Source organism: Buceros rhinoceros, unplaced genomic scaffold (assembly GCF_000710305.1).
Source record: "Buceros rhinoceros silvestris isolate BGI_N320 unplaced genomic scaffold, ASM71030v1 scaffold9973, whole genome shotgun sequence".
In the NCBI taxonomy this organism is placed as follows: Eukaryota; Metazoa; Chordata; class Aves; order Bucerotiformes; family Bucerotidae; genus Buceros; species Buceros rhinoceros.
The window spans coordinates 1-17,708 of record NW_010401798.1 but is presented as its reverse complement, the minus strand read 5'-3'; the positions used below and the strand labels follow the sequence as shown (position 1 = coordinate 17,708).

General features: G+C 48.9%; 1 protein-coding gene across 1 annotated transcript in view; it reads right to left on the bottom strand.

The window, feature by feature from the left end:
* LOC104490141 (SEC14-like protein 5) overlaps window positions 1-15,684 on the bottom strand; it is a gene marked incomplete at its 3' end in the record, with an annotated part of 30,174 nt that extends 14,490 nt beyond the window's left edge. The window contains exons 1-3 of the mRNA XM_010132389.1: window positions 15,584-15,684; window positions 13,585-13,660; window positions 59-208 (exon numbers count right to left, since the gene is read on the bottom strand). Coding sequence (XP_010130691.1) covers window positions 59-208; window positions 13,585-13,647 — 213 coding nt within the window. The remainder of the gene's footprint in view (window positions 1-58; window positions 209-13,584; window positions 13,661-15,583) is intronic.
* Between the last annotated feature and the right edge of the window lie 2,024 nt (window positions 15,685-17,708).

Genomic DNA, 17,708 nt, shown 5'->3' with positions numbered 1-17,708 from the left:
TTTATCTATCCAAGCCAGCCAACAAACCGCAGGAATCTGTCCCCTAGGTGCCACTTGCCTTCTTCAAAAGCCTAGGAGCATCCACGTTCAGTTTGCAGCTCCGTTCAATGACATGTATAGCTCCGTCATCACTCTTGGATTCATGCAGGACCTCGCTCCCCAGGAAGACTGGGATCTCCGGACACGTAGGAAACCGCTTCTCATAGGCCTTAAAGTGAAAGCAAAGCAAATGTTGGCTTCTGGCTACATTAACTTCAATTCTTTCTGAATTAATTCATTTCCTTACAGTAAAAGTCTGACAAAACAAAGACCCTTCACCTCTGGAGAAGGGGAGCCAAAGCAGGGGGTGAACATAAAGCCAAATGGTGACGCACAGAGCCAGCGTCCGCTCTCGCCAGCCATCGAGCTAAGCGTGTCTTAACGTAACTTTGCTTTCACACACGAAGCGGAAACAAAAGCCTGTTGTTAAAGCACTCAGAAGGGACTCAGGAACTTCTCTACCTAGCAAAAGCTCTGCTGATTTCTGCCTGCCAAAGACTTGTCCCAGAGTCTTCACATTGCCTGTATGAAGAAGCTATTTTAAAATATTTCATACTGCTGTGCCTCCAAACGTGACGAGCCCACAGTTCCAGCTGCCCTAGACCAGCGAGGGTAAGGCCACCAGTTACTGGCTACTCGCTGTGCCTTTGCTCGTCAGATTCAGCTCAACTGCTGCCATAAGACACATCCATTTTATACAGCACGTAATTCTCTCAGAAGTATTTGTTTTTTATCTACCACAAACCACTAATGTGATAATGGTCGAGACCAGCGTGCAGGGTGGCTGCACCCTCCGTTAGTGCAGCAGCTCTAAAGCTGGTTGCCCCTCTACGCATTCGTGTACTCTGGTGCTGTGAATAATACCTGCTCCTAAAATAGCTCAGGCACTTTAAGGACACATTCCATATCTTCTGCGCCTGGAGCTTCAGACTCCAAACCACCACCTAGTGCTGTCCTGAGGTCAAAGCCTTTACCTTGCTAATCTTTTCTATTCCAGGGCGTACGAGCAGGAGTCTCTCCAGGCCACCCATTCGTAGTGACCAGAGTCTCAGCTATCGGACAGTGAAAGCTGTGAACACCTTCGAAGGCCACCGGACTACCAGAATATTTAGCAACTATTTTTCTACTACTTGTCCCATGCTGTTCCTTAACACACTTGCAAACAATGTAAGTGAAAACCCTGCCCTAAAAGAAGGGTCAATCCCATGACTTTGGAAAAACAGCAGCAAGTGCAGAGGCTAGGCACCACCTTGAGTGCCAGACCATGTGAGAACCACACTAACACTGTCCACAAGTCCGCCTAAACACCCGTAAAATCCCACCTCTCCGCTCCTGCAAGGAGTGCCAGAACCTCCTTGCCCTCAGCACCAGCAGCAGAGCCCTCACGCTCTCCACCGCCTCGGCTCACCGCTCCAGGCAAGCACGTGACCTGGTGATTACAGGACTCCACGCTCAACAAGCAAGGACTAACCATAGGAAGCAAAGGCCAAGTCAACACCGTCTATTTCTTCGTGTCAGGATTAGGGTTGCCCAGGGATTTCTTGCCCCAAATACTCATGATCTCCCCCAAATTTCAGAGGTGCAAAGCAGCTGGACTGGAAGAAAGTCCCAGGCAGCGTCATCACAGCTTCTCCTCCTCTGCTCTTCCAGGAGTGCCCCTGTGCCAGGAACATTCAAGGGAGTTTGCAAAAAGAGAAACAAGAGCCGTGCTACCAGGACAGCAACCGGAGCACAGGTAACCTCCAAAGGCCTCGCTTCGACAGCTTCTCCAGGAGCACTGAGCTGTGAGTGCCTTCTCACCACTGAAAGAGCACGATGGCCCCTCTGATGCCCCACACATCACCACTGAGCCCAGGGACTTCTGACCCCAATCTGAAGATAAAGCCACTGGATCTCAACACCCAGCTGTTTCTTTCTCCACCACGTGTGCTCCTGACCCAGCTAGAGACAGGCTTCCTCTCAAACTGCCATCACATCAGGCAAAACCAAGACCAGGACAACTGCTACCAGAGTGCAGTCACAGAAACAACATCTGGAGAATGAAGAAAGGCCAAGGCACACACGCCTACAGAGCCCTGGTGATATAACTAAGACCAAAGCCTGAACTCATCACCTAGAGAGGTGGAACATTTCCATGCTGGAGAAATAATCCCTCTTGCACATTGATATTAAGTCCTCGCTAATCTTTTTTGCACAACTCTAAAAATACAGCGGCTGAAGGTGCCCGAGCTCCTGTGAAGGACAGCTGAAGCACCACGCTCCATCACTTCACAGTGACGATCCTTCATCGTTTCATCAAGAAGAGACTGAGCTGTCAGAACAACCCATCTCCAGCACCCAGCATCCTCCTCTCAAAACCACTCTCTATAGGCCACAGGACATCTCTGCTCCAGAGAAACCAAGGGAAGTTATAAAGACAGAGAAATATTTTGATTTTTTCCACACCATTGCCAGAACCAGCTGTTATTTTCACCTCCTCTATGATCCTGCAGCACACAAGGGGAACAACAGAATATCCCAGTCAAACGCAAGGCACAGAGGACTTAATATTAGCTCGTTTTAATACTTCAGCTGCTAATCTGCCATCTGTGTGTGCTGCAGTAACTCTGAACTCGCTGCCAGAGGAACTGCGATTTGTTTTTCCCGCTCTGTTCCTCCTTCCCCAGAATTGTTCCACTACTTTTTCTTAGGTGGTTGCTTTAAGACAACCACAGTCTTGAACAGAATCAAATACATTTATATAAACGGCTTCATGAAGCCACTCCCTCCCTTCTTCTAAAGCCCCCCAGGATTAACACTGACAGGCAGAACCAGCCAACGCTGAGCACCTTCTGCAAACCCCCAGCCCCAGCAAGCCCCACTCGGGCTCCCTTCCTAGTGCAATTGGTCCCCGGTATTGACTGCACCCCAGAAGGGGCTGGGGACAGTCCCAAGGAGCTGTCTAGGCAAGCCAGAGCACCGCAGACCCCTCGTTCACCAAGCAAGCGATCTCAGCAACCCACCTTACAACCGTCATCTTCATCTTTCAGATCATTGCACTCTCTCCGCACCCAGCCCAACCTTTTCCCAAGAGATGATGGCTCAGGCCCAGCAGTATCCTTCCCTAAATCAAGCTGGTTTTCCCTAAACTGAGTAAAACATTGGGAGTTTTTTTGAAGTGGACTGTACACATAATGTGACCAACACACAAATGTCATTTAAATCTTCGCAGTTACCTCCCTCACACTGAAATAACATGTTAGATTTCATAAGTGGGCTGGGTGAAGATGGAGGGATTTGGGATTTGTTTGAACTCCCCAAAATTATTTTGCTTAGAATTATAACCAATTGGCTTTGGGTGCCTCTAAAGTGTAACAAAAAATAATCATTTATTTACAGCTGACAGACAGCCTGTGGGAATTAAAAAATTTAAAAAAATAAAATAAATGAGATGAGTCTCCTGGGAGGTGCATCTGAGTGGTTTTACCTATGCTGGCCAAACACTGTGATACATGAAAATATCTTGTGAGAAGGGAGTCTGAGGACAAAGGAGGAAGCTGCACTGACACATCCAAAATTGTGGGTCAGTTATACCCACAATAAGCGGCACAAAGAGATGGGTCTGCGAGAAGAGACTGCCCTGAACTCAGCCAGATGCCAGACAAGAACAAAACCAAAACCTGACATTCTAAAGCCTCATGATCACAGAGAAGAGGGGAAATAACCCTCCTCTAAAATGTCCCTCCTTCACCTGCTTAACCTCTTCCCCTCTGGAGCGCAGAGGTCCTGTCAGAACCCTTCACCTTTCCAGTACCAAGGTGTTGCACACACGGACAGTGCAAGGTTCCCGCTCCAGCTTAGTCTCCCGCAGCCTGGCGAGAGCTGTATCGTCTTTGTCTCCGACACGATCCAGAGAACATGGCCCAGTGCAGGAGCTTTTATTACAGCTACTCCTGTTTCTCCTCTGCACATTTCAACATCCTTTTCTAGCAGGTGACCTTGAAATCGGTTACACAACAGAGGCCTCAGGAATCCAAAACAGGGATGTCCAAGCACTGAATTACCACATGAAACAAACCACCTCAAAATCCAAATTGTCCTGCATCCGTGGAGGCTTCTGGCAGTTTCTCCCAGCCCAGTGTCTGCTGGGTGCCAAGTGCTTCCAATATGCTCCAACAACAGGCAGCTTTTGTTAGAGGATCTGGTTTCACACCTTAATATCCTGGAGGGAGTGTTCTCCTCTCAGTGCTGGGGCTGCAAACTGGCTCCCAGGGCAGCAGTTCTGGATTTCTCCCCACATTAGTCACCCTAGAGAGGCGATTCCTCAAGCTTCTCACTCATACACAGCAAACGGACGGATTGGTTTGGATTCTCGCTATCAGCACGCAGCTCCCTTAGCACAGTAAACAGGCAGAGCTGGCGTGCTCAGTGCTGCTGCCCATGAAATCATGCAGAAACACACAGAGCTATTTTGGCACCGCAGCTCCAGGAAAACGTTCATCTTCTACTTGATGAGTGATGCCCTGAAGTGGCTGCACGGCCATCGTGTCTTCAGGGTTTGGTTGTTGGGTTTATTTTTTTATCCTAGTAGGACTTTGTTAGTGACAGCATCACAGAGATCTGCTGTTTCAGATTTGAGAAATAGCACAGGAATGGAAAAAACACGGCCTGACTCTTGTATGATGCCAAGATGCCCCTTCAGAGGGACCTCCAAGAATGTGAGAGCTCAACTATGGGGGGATATTACATTGTGCAGGACACATGAAGGAACTAAACTGTTATTCACCTGATGTAGGCAGAAACTTTTATACCACAAGGATAAGACTTCATCCTTGTGCCACAAGCTAAATCATTTCAAGCTTCTATGATCAAACACAGAGTTTATGTCTGTATTAACTGATGAGATTCCACACGGTCACGTCACAGCCATGTGTGAGTTGCCAGGATGAAGGAAGAAAATGTACATCCATGTTCAGATGAACAGGAAGTAGAGGCAGTCCCTCCTGCCACTTGGTGTAACTGCTGAAGAGAACCACAGGGTCCGGGTACCCAGTCACCAAGCACGAGAATCCATTTGCTCTGTAACCACTAGAACAGAGACCTGCTTCACCCTAACCACAGCAGTGCAAAATAAACATACGTGGAACAACTGTGGGATCAAATGGCTATTTGGGGTGCAGAAATGAACTGAATTTAGGGCAAAGGGAACTTTGTTTTAAGGAGGATCTGCAGAGTAGCAGAAGATGTCTTTGGGACCTGAGGAAAACCACTTTTGCTGGAAAGAAGAAAAAGATTTGCCAGCAAGAAGTCCACTGGACAACAGTACTCAGGCTGCAAACACTGACCCAGTGTTATCTCTTCCTGGAGTACAGCCAATAATTTGCCTCATTTCTTCAGATTCTGGTGAAAGAAACAATTCAGGGGGCAGCAGCTGCCTACAACAAAACAGGCACGAGTGAGGGACACAGCAAAGCTACTAAAGCCAGGACAGGCAGTGCAGCTGCACAAAGCTGACTTCGGAAACCACCACCGTGCTGACCTCCTGTCCGAGAGGGAACAACACCCCATTCGAGCTGCTCTGCTGCAGCATTCTCTGCTCACCCCAGTGAAGAAACTTGGCAGTGGAGCAGCTCAACTCATGAAGAGCACACCACACTGGCTGTGCAAGTGATGCCTTACCCAGGAACCATTGCTGGCTGGCAGGACACGTCTACCACAGCCCACTGCGGAAAGAGACAGATACACCGAAATAGGAAGGTAAGAGAGCGGGTGAGTGACGCCTCAATGAGCAAAATGCGGCAATCGAGTGGTACATCACACACTTGCTGCTCAGGGAATCATCCTAAAAATGAAAAAGGTTGGTTTACAGAGTAAGGCCTGGTTGGAAGGACAAGCTGTCATAGCTGGAAGCTGCTCTGAGATTTTATACAAACTGGCCATAACTTGGGGTTAACTTGGGCAGGTCACTGTGCTCAGAATTAAAAAAAACCAAAACAAACCTGTGCAGGTTCAGATGTAACCGTTAATGATGGTTCTAAGTTTTCTCATTTATTTTAGTCCCTGCTCAAGAGCTTATTTGCCTTCCACACCTACAGGTTCAGTAGAGCAGAGAAGGGTCTTTTAGTTACTCCTGGAACACAAGGTCATGGAGATACCTCCAGCTGTGTTGTGTCTCCTTGCATTACGCTGCAGTGCTATTGAGCTGCGGCTCACTTAGAGCTCATCCACTCCAGCACAAGGCTGCACTGATCAGATGAAGCTTAGACACAACTCATCTTTGAAGGCAAAATGCCTCCGTGTTGTAGATGGAGGAGGCGACTGAAGAAAACAAGGACTAACACACACAGACTCTTTGAATTACTGTAAATCTTCTCTCCAATCTACACGTGGTTCCAGCACCATCTGCTCCTAAACCAGCCTTGCCCAGCAGATGAAGTCTAGGCAGTGGCAATGCAAAGCTATTGAAGAGACCTGTAGGACTCCCACAGACATGCAGATACTGCCAGCAGTTCTGCAGACCTTCGAAGGAATAAGTAGTTCTTCCAGCAGCTGCAGCAAACAGCGCTCGTCAAACACTTCCTACTCACTTGAGGGGAAGCCCCACACCATAAGCTCAAGAGAAAGGTCAGCTCTTTGCTCAGCCTATCGCTCTCTTTCCACCTGCTCAGTCCCAGGAGGAGGTGGTGGGAGGGCACAGGCACTGAACTCTGCTTCTCAGCAGTTAGACAATGGGATATTTATAGCGTCTCTTGACAGCATGGTTTCAAAGCATCAAGTCACACTGAAGCATCATGTCTCAAGCCATCACTAGATCCTAAGTGCACAAAACGTTAACCCAGTAGCTTCTGACTGTCACAACAAGCTTACCCTCAGACCATGGCAAATGAAGAGCCAAGGGAAGCTGCTTTCTTTTAAGCACCTGGCACAGACTACAGCTGCAGACAGACAATCCACGCCCATAGACGACTGGCCTGCACTCAAGAGGCAACCTCTATAGACCTATCGATCCTGCCAGCGAGAGCAAACCCTCCTTTGTGGGGGAGCAGCTTAACTACCGCTAAGCTTACTGTTGAGACATCTTTGTTACATGTGACAAGGACTGAACACCAAAGAGTAGCTATTTTAAAGCGTTTTCCCTCTTGCACAGAGGTTCCATCTCCAGGGAACTGCCAATCAGAATTACCATTTCAGACCGCATCTGAAAACTGTGTCATTAGCTCCATTGCTACAGCTCCAAAGAGCTTTTGACATGGGGCATGCAAGCTACATGCTGCAAAGCTCTACCCTGGTCATCTGCAGCTGTCCAGGAGCACAGAGGGTAGCAGGCCACTGCAGGAACCTTCTCTCTGGCACTCCGGCAGATGCTGCACGTTGAGCTCCACTCCAATCTCTTTGGCCACGGCCCACTGATAAGCTGCACCATTGCAGAGGGATTCCAGCTGCCACAAACCTCTCCAGCAGTGGCAAATGCTTTTCTGGTTCACACTTGAAAGAGGAGGCTATGAACCAGCACCAAATATTTTAGTTAAGATTCTATTTTTAGTTAAGATTCTACTTTACTTAAAATCCACCTGTGATGATACTAGAATAATGGCAACGTGGATCTCCCGATGGGCACAGTCCTTGTACTGTAAGTACTCGTACAATTAAGCATATAGGAACCCCCCAAATGTATTCTGTGGGGTACCTGTGCTGTAGGCACCGTAGGATATTGCGCTGCAGTTGACCTCGACAGCCGATCTGCACATCTTATGTAGCGAGACAGCTGCAGCCTCTGAGACCCGGATGGGCTGTGCACACACACGTTGAACTTTCCACTCTAAATAAACCCACAGAACTAACATCATCTTTGCGAGACTTCAGCCTGCTTGCGGTTACACTGCTTTCACGCACCATTTTATCTCCTGCCACACTCACACACCATTTTACCCGTTACCCAGGCGTACTGCAAGCTGTCCAGGCCACGCTGCGGTGCCTACCCAGCAGGAGAGGCCTCGGGTTATTGCAAAGACATCAGCACATCGGTCAGTGAAACACCGAGTCCTTTACGACAGCACGGCATTTGAGATGAGAGCGTGCACAGCTTAGCAGGATTTAAGCAGTCTCTTTATATATTCAACGTGCTAATGCCACAGGAAGAAGTCATTAAATAAAGCTACTTAAAGATCTAACAGCTTTAGACAACGCATGTTGATGCTGCAAAGGCACAAATAAAAATAATTGGGACAAGCTGTTTGAAAAGCAGTTCTAACTGTCAGGACCCAAGCTTGATTCTAAATCTCTCCTCCTGCAGCTAAACCTGACAGCTGAGAGCAAAGAGCTGCTTTCAGTTAGACCACACACAAAGCTCCCAAGGCTGCTGGCACAAAAGCGCGTTGCGAGAAAAGTGATGCATTTATTTAAGTCATACTGGATTCGTAATGTAAGTGTGGGCCAGATGCTCTGCTGCTGTAAATGAGCAAAACTCCAGCGGCTGGGAAGCGGCTCTGCCAGTGTGTGAAAGGCCAGCGTGGACAAGGCTGACCTGCTGGTGCGTTACGCAGGGTTGAGAGCGACAAGTCCTGCCCGGTCTGGGGGCTGTCAGCAAGGCTGCTTTGGCAGTGCCAGGCTTGGGAGAAAGACGTCACACGCAGGGAGCACGGATTGAGCTTTTGATGGGCTACACCCGTGTTACAGGATCAGAGACAATGGAGAAGGAACACTTTCTGCTGCTTCCTCTGTGTGAAGCAATTTCTGACTCTAAATAAACCTGCAACATTTACAAACGCCTGAACAAAACCTGCCACCCCGCTTGTCAGTGTCCCTGATGCTCAGACCACGCTGAGAAGATACAAAAGTAATTTCCTACTTTATCTTACCTGAAAAAGAAAGAACTCCAGATCAGCTAAATCCAAGTAACACTGAATTGCCACTAAAACTAGGAGAGAGTCTCAGAGCTGCTTGGAAGTACAGGCCAGGACCTCAGGTCACCTGCAAACGCAGGCAGGGGAACCACGAGCTGCCTCAGCCTGAGAGATGGTCGAGATGAGGAACGCCTGTGTTCCATCCACGCACCCACAGCACAGCTGCCCCCAGCAGCAGCGCCCTGGGCTGAAGAGTTACCACTCTACAAGCACAGTGAAAAACACACACTGCTGCTGTCCCCGCGTCCCGTTCTCCAGAGATCGGGCTCTCAGCTGCTCCTATATGTGTCAGCACGCGCCGTGGGCAGCACCGAGAAATGAGCTCAAGCAGAAAGACTCACATCAGGGCTCAAGAGCAGTTTTGTCTTAAACACAGAGTACAGCTGGCACACACGGTGAGAGCTGATGCTTCTGCAAACTTCAAAGTGCCTCATCTTTGTTCTGTCTTTTCAAAACCATGACGCATTTTTAGGCAATAGTAGTAAACCTCTCAGAGGCTGCAAACAAAGCTGAGATCATGTGTGCAGCAAGCCTAAATGTCAAGTTCAGGATATACATACATTTTCACATATACATATAGCTTTTTAGCTTTTAACTAAACCCAGCCTTTAACCTACTGGTGTTGTGCTTTGCAGAGCTTTCGTTCCATAGAAAAGATAGAATCTTGGATAATCCAGTGACATAGGCTTGATTTGGTTCCAGGAGTATAACCTGCAGGCAAGATCAGGATCTGCACCCTTCACCACTGCCTGGCACCAGCACCTGGGCAGACAGAGGCCAGGCTTGCAGCAGAAACCATGAATTGACAGTAGTAGCGGTAACAGTTGAGCACGAAGCGCGTTGTGAATGTGGCTAGAGGACATCAAACAAACAGAAGTGCTGTCACAAAGCTTCTCATTTACACCACTACTGCAGCAATGGGAGACCACTGGAGATCTGGTCAATGCTTATCAATATCTAAAGGACAGGTGTCAGGAGGATGGGCCAGACTCTGCCCAGTGGTGCCCAGTGACAGGACAAGGGGCAACGGGCACAAACTGGAACACGGGAAGTTCCACCTGACCATGAGGAGAAAATTCTTTGCTGTGAGGGTGCAGGAGCCCTGGCCCAGGCTGCCCAGAGAGGCTGTGGAGTCTCCTGCTCTGGAGAGATCCCAAACCCACCTGGAGGCCAAACTGGGCACCCTGCTCTGGTCACCCCGCTCTAGCAGGGGGTGGGACTGGGTGACCCCCAGAGGACCCTTCTAAGCCACACCAGTCTGGAGGTCTGTGATGAGGGACTCCCTGGGGAGTTATTTCAGATCTGTAGCTTTTAGGAACCATCCTAAGCAGATGTCAGCTGCAAGTGTGAAGGGCTGAGTGCACTACTACCATTAACGGGAACAAAACTCCCCGCTACCTCATCTAACCTAAGAATTCATTGGCAACAAATAATATTAAATATGCAATCTCCCTCTTAGCTCCATTCCCTGCACAACTATGCTCACCCAAATCAAATTCCCATCTCCACACATCAGAAAAGGCTCACAACAATTCACAGAGCAAGTTACCACTCATGAGCCATGCGGCAGAACTCTCTCCTCATTATATCATTTCACTAAAAAAAAAAGAGCATAACATTTTTGATCCTTTAATGCAAGAGCAGATTAGGAACAAAGCAGGTGAGAAGGACCCCGGTGGATTTGGACAGGTGTGGAAAGATCATCCTTTGTTCAAATCTTTCTAGCAGGGAGGACTCTTCTACCAAGAAAAAGAAAAAAAAACTCCTGGATGACCAGAAGATGCTTGGTAAGCTGGTTCCTTTCTACTTCCTCAGAACTGGCAAAGAGAGCAGGAAGGGGAACGTGGTTCTCCTTGCAAGGCCTTGGAAGCTACGTCAAATCTACCGCCTGCCCAGCCAGAACACAAGTGGCAGAAGTATTAGTAACCAGCAGGGTGTAAATCCGTCAGCCGTTATCCAGAGACACACAGTAACAAAGGTATTAAGAGTGAGAGAACTGGCTCATCTGTCACAGGCAGCCCTGTGCTGTCTGGAGGACGAGCTGCTCTGTAGGAGCCCTCAGATCAGTGGTGGTGTCCCTGGTGGCAGGGGGACCAGTAAAAGGCCTGGGAAGCACCGTGCATGTGACCAAGGCCAGGAAGAAATGAATGGTTTGCCTCATTTGGCTATGACAACCCTCCTTCTCAGACCCCCGATCCCAAGCACACTCACCGATTTCTACAGCAGGGTCCAACATCCAGGATTCTGAGGACAAAAGGCTTTTCCTAACAAACATAACTCACCTCATGACACAGCCTGAGCAGCCCACAGGAAGCAGGACTCTGCCTACTACACAGATGAGGAATCAAGCACAAGTGTATCAGGCTGAAGGATGTAGAGACCCGTAAAATAAAGAGGTGTCTTGAGATGACCCACATGACCTCTGCTTCCCTACCATTAACCACAGTGAGAGACCTCAGCACTCCAGAGGTTCTCACGCAGCTTTTGAGGGGAATAAACTGAAAGCAGCTGAGTCTCAGGTTCCCAGTGCTGAGGAAGCTGCTGTCAGATTTGTGTTGAAGCAGATGATCAGCCAGTACGCCCACTCTCCCTGCAGAACTTCCAGCGACTGACAGCTCCTACCTGACAGCGCCATGAAGCCTGTGCTGCCTCCACACAGATGGAAGACACCATCTGAACATCTCAAACGTGGTAACAGAGGCTGCATCCAACTCAGCCGGCACAGACTGCCGCTAGACTGGAACACGGCTTTGTAACGCCTGTCTTCAGGAGAAAGCAGATCCTGCTGCAAACGCATGATTTTCACAGAACAGTGGGACGAAGGGGTCTATATTCAGCTCCCTGATCCACCACACAGTCCTTTGGGTGACACTGGACAAGTAATTTACTCTTCCTAAGAAAGAAGACTAATAACTTGGCCAAGTTAATGGGAATTTGAGTTTGCTGAACAGCTGAAGGATGGCATTTACAATCGCAGCCCTGAAACCGCAGACAATTAAGTCCTGTTGGGTTGAAAAACTGAAAGCAAAAAACACTAAACCACTTGAAAAACAAACCCGTCAAAGCCTGGCCTTTAGGCATCCTGCTAACAAGCTTACAAAGGATTTTTCCAGGGGCAGCCCTCCTGTATTAGCAGCCAACCTATTGACAGGCATCTGGTGTCAGGTTTATTATCCTGCTAATACAGACCACAAGAATGTGGAGAGGTATGTGGAGAGCAAAGACTGCCAGGACCTTCAGAACAACTATTCAAATACAGAACGTTCCGAGGAGAGCAAAGAACGTGGCCATGAAAGTTTCACTACCACAAACATCAGCCCCAGACTGGTTGGGGCACTTCTACGGCACGTTACTGGCTTGACTGTTAAGAGATATGGCAAATGTGAATGAGACTGGGAGAAACAAAGGGAGGGGCAGGAATTTGGAAGGTAGCCCGACTGCCCAAAAAAACCAAAAGTGTGTATTTCGATGATCAGGGATCAAAGTGAACAGCAACCCCTCAGCAGAGGAGCTGCTGCTGCCTTTGGGTCCATTATTCACACTTACGACCAGACAAGTTTTGACTATTGAAACAGAAGAGTGAAGGCTGGTTTAGATAAAAAAAAAAAAAAATCTTACAGCACTTATTTCCCAGAAATCTAGAAGAGGCACCACTGCTAAGAGGAACGCAACACATTACTCCGTCAGGCTCTCCCTTCCATCCACAAGAATGGTGTCGACTGCTCGAATGGCCACAGCTTTCCAATGCCATTCTTCATCTCTAACAGACTAAAGAAAACGGGGCTCCTTGGTCAGCAGGGAAGACAGAGCAGAGAAAGCAGCAGACTAAAAGTGGCAAATCCTAAGACTCAGGGATCCCCAGAGGGGACTGAAATGCCCGGCAGATTACAAACCAAAGCCCTTCAGGAGTCTAAGCCAGCATCTCGCATAACTGTCCAAACAGTCAGTGCTGCCCTTGAAAAGCAAACCTTTCAGAACAACATTCCACTCGCCCCTTGAAGAGTGGTGACAAAGCCCAGAATATCACCAGTGTCTTTAAACTCTGCCTAAAGAAGCTGCCATGGTTGCCTTAACTTTCTGCATCACCAGCAAAAGAACTTCAGCCTGAGCTCCTTGTAGAAATCACAAATTTGGAGAGATCTCTCCCAGCATTTCAATCACGGGGTGAACAACACAGAAGAATTTTTCCAAAGATTTCTAGCTTTCAACCAAAACAAAAGGCTTGGTATGATTTAGAATCCAGTTCTAGATACACACATCCTACAGCACCGATTGGGATCAGATCTAGGGAGATTCTAAACTGAACAGCAGATAAGGCAGAGACAGCATCTGGCCACAAACCAACCCCTCCAACTTGAATGTCACAATTTTTTCCTTCCTTGTGAAAGAGTAATTACAGAAAATTTGCGCTTGTTGGTTTTCTTTTATTCTCCCTCTAATGACTAAACCGCCTCTCTTAAAATACTGAGATGCTGATTCTTATTTTTCACGGAAAATTGAAGCAAGGACAGAAAGATAACTAGTGCTACACCTCTGTTCCCACAACACACTCATATGGTTGCCACAGACCCACTAGCAAGAACCGCAGTCCCCCCCACCTCCTGCTGGCCTGAGGCTGCAGCCCTCAGCAGGCAGAGAAGTCAAAGTGCCGAGTGTTACTCACTGCCATGACGAGCTCAAAAGGATATTTGTAGACTCGAACTGGGGACTGGTATTTCTGCACCATTTTTACTGCACACCTGTAATAGAAAGCGGAACAGTTCAGACCCCTTACACCAAACACCACAAGACATTCTAGCAGCTTGTACAAACAGACCCTCCCAGAAGCCTCAACTCTCTGACAAAGAGAGAGGAGGAGACATTATTAGGTAGAATATCCTGCCTAGCATCGCTTAGCAAGTCATGGCAGACACGGAACGAAAGGCAGGTCTCTGCGGTCCCGTGCAGTGCGTCCCACATGCACTAACATCCTTCACTGTTTCCCAGCTCTACTGCAGGAAATCCAACTTAGAGCTCCAATAAAACTCACGATAACCGAAGCACAGAACAGAGATACAAAGCCAGCATGAATTGTACTCTGGAGAAGAAGTTGGTCTTAGCAGCCGTGCAAAGCACGAAGGGCAATTCCTCCCCCTTTTCTGCATTATACCTGTAATCGTGACGCAAACCCCCCTGTATTCAAAGCTTCCATGGCTTCAGGTATCGTGGCGTTCTAAATGCTCCTGTGCACAAAGCAGCATTCAGCTGTTCTAACCCACTAAAAGAAAGGGAAAGGAAACCCTACACTTAATGAACACGCCTGCCGCTGAGCCAGCGATGGCATCCCACTGCCCGGCTGCCCACTGCTTCCAGCTGAACCGAGGGAACAACCGCAGGCGATGGGAACAATCCTGCTCTCAGCATTGCCTTCCTCCCCGCCACCTCGCACTGTTCACATCAGCATTCCTCCCTCACACTCTCTTGCTGGGGTTCTCACCCTCAAGTGTGCATCAGTAACCAGCATCTCAAACAAGTACAGAACCCATTTTTTAAAAAGGTTATTTAGGCTGTTCTCTGCCTAAATAACTCCCTGCCTTTAGGTTCCCTTAAATCTCTCTTATTAATGCCCTCTAAGAACATCAGACACACAAAAAACCTGAATGGCTTGTTTGAGACCCTATGCTGATTCCACCCCACTCAAATTCCACAGCTAAGCAGACACAGCCCTTGGCAACATGATGCAGTTTAGTGCTGAACTCAACAGTCAGAGCGTTAAGGCAACTTATCTCAGACATTTTAAGCCCAAAAATGTGGATGAAACATGAATTAAAAGGCAAACGGCAACAGATTCTCCTCCAAAGACTGCTGCAAAACGCCATTACACAGCACAATCTTAGCAAGGAAGAGGGGAAAAAGACCTTAAAAAAGTTTGAGTACCTGAGATGAGGGAGTGTTTGTAGAAGGGTCTCACAATCGGACTCTGCAGAGGATCACATTACCACAGAGCAGCACCAGGACTTGCTGGATCTCTAGAAGCCTTACTGGTACTAAAATCCAGTCCACAGCAGACAAGTAAAGGCAGAGAGAATGCATCAACAGAGCATCCAACTCGCACTGAAGCGAGCAGAGAAGGGGCAAGCGAACGCCCAGCAAGCTGGAGATGCTCTCACGTATCAGACACCCGAGCCAAGAGGCACGGGGCACCTTGTAACACAACGCTGTAATACGATTATGCAAGCACAACACCTAGGCTGCGCGGGAACCTGCCGAGACAGCGCAAATATAGCAAGAGAAGCCTCCTCAAATGCCTTTAGCTGGCATCTCGCTCCCCGTTCTCATCTCGCCTGCTAGACCAGGAATTCCCGCACGTCTACAGCAGGGGGTCAGGGAGCTTCTCAGAAGAAGGTCTCAGGACAGACCAGGCAGTCTAGAATCACCCGGAAACGAAGTCATCAGCAACAGAACAAGGTGGCACAAGCTGTAGTTCGACAGCCTTAACCATGCTGCTCGGGCAGGTCTGTTGCTCCCTGGCAGCTTCACCAGCTGACTGACACGAGTTTATCGCCCCACACTGCTCTGGCTAAGGGAGGTTTGAGGAAAAGAGCCAGTGGTTATTATAACTGTGGGAAGCTGTGGAAGAAAGTCAGCCAGTAACGCACACCTGCCCAAGAACCCTTCCATACCTTGGGGGAAGCACAGCAGCAGTCCTTCTATGCCCTCTCCTCCAAACAAAGCTGTGAGATAGTCATACTGCTTCTTCAAGCAGGAGGGACTCCAGCTATAACCCCTGAAGAAAAAAAAAACCAATAAAATCAGGAAAGGCAGTGAAAGGTTCTCCTCAGTGCACACAGACAGACAGACGGGTGGCTGGCACCCGAAAGGATGCAAGATGTTCAGGTTTTACCTCTGGGCAGCTGGGCCAGAGTAACGACGTGCATCCTCACAGGGTTCAGAACAGACAGACATGTCTGAGAGTCAGCTCTTGTACTCCACTCGCGTTAGAAACAGCGGTGTTCAACCACCACGTAAAGATAACCAGAAAGAAACTACACGGCTCCAGAATGTGTCTGCTCCTTAACCACCAGCACAGCACCCAGGCTACCTGCTCAGCTTCGTCTTTGGATCTGGCTAAGAGCACGCGTCAGGAGAAGCACAGCCTGGCTGAGGAGCAGCGACTCTCAGAACTGCAGCACAGTCACTCAGATCCCCCAGCCCACAGCTGCAGGCAGATCTTTAGCTATTCCTTGAGTAACACCGGGCAAGACCATGATTTCAGCTGGCCAAGCCCAACGCAGTCCAGCGCTCGAGGTGTTGGAGCTGTCAGTGCATGGAAGCAGCACATCCAGCTAACAGTCACTTTAACCATCCCAATGAGAAATTGAAAGTCCTCCAATTTTTGCACACCTGACTGCAGAGCACAGCAGCAGTTACTGCATGTCACAAAGCATCCCGTGAGGCACCAAACAGCAGTGCCAGCAGCCCGGCAACTCGACAGCCTGCAGCTCCCTGGGGAGGCCAGCTGGCCCACAGGCCCCCTTCCACCACAGCCCACACAGCAATTTGCAGATGAACCAAACCCCAGAAGGCAGAAAGTTGATTGTAAGCTTGAGATAGAGCAGCTGGCACCGTACCAGGGGAAGGAGGGCACGGAAGGGGGCTTGAAAGGGAAGGATCGCACGCACAGTCATGTCCCTGCTGTCACGTCAGTGGCGTTTCAGAGAAACGGAAAACTCTCCACAAGAAGGGCTATAGGGACAGCAGGCAGTGACCGCAGGGTAGCGGCGGAGCTTGAAGACTGCGAGGGCTCCCACGAGGAACACCCACCTACCACACGCACAGCAAAGGGGAGAGAGGCAGCAATTTTAACTACACGTTTCCGTTGTATTTAGAATCATCCCCTGTGTACCTGAAGGATTTCCCATATGCTTAGCTTTTCTTCTGCTGTTGGTAGGAGAGGCTTACTTGACAGAATACAGCCAGATGGCTGGAAACCAGAAATTGAGTTTATATATTAAATACTTCGAGCCCTGAATCAAAGCCCCCGAGCCCCGCCCCCCTTCCAGGCAAGGATGAACTTGGCCAGCTCTTCCCACGTTAGAGCTGTCTGTGGGATGGGGAAACAGCAGCGACTTTATTAACTTCTCTCACCTGTGGTGGTTTCTTTGCAGCTGGAAGAGCACAACCGAGCAATTATTTGGTTTATTTTTGCTAAAGAAGTGCTGGAAATAGCAGAATTACTGACTTCCTCCAGTACCATCACAGCAGCTGCGGCCCCCAGCTAGGCTGAGATTTCCAGGTAGAAGAAAGAGTGACTCCACAGGGCTGTAGTCTTTCTAGAGTAAGGTGGAGAGGAAGGTGTGTAATAGTTCCTTCGCCACACAATAGAAAACGTCTCTTTGGCTGAGAGGGGAGGAAGAAAGAGGAAGAGCGTACAGCATTCTGCTCTCAAAGCCAGGTGAAACCAGCAGGTCCCTCCATGTCTGTACCAAAACAAGCTCCGTGACTAAATCCACCACACCATCACCTCATAAATTCCTTTTCTCACCGAAGAGCCACCTTTTACACACAGTCACACACTAAATCCCTGGTATTTGCCAGCCTGCGGCAGCAGATAAGATTTCTCAAAGGAAAGCCCTTCACCCCTCGTCTTGCTGCTCCGCAGGAAATCACACCAGATCCCTTCACCCACCAGCACCACAGTCTCGCTCAGTTTAAGACTGGAGTCATGCTCCGGCTTCGCACAAAAGCGGGTCCGGTCAGCAGGACCCTCAGCGCAACAAAGAGCCAGCACAAACCCGCTTCAGCTTG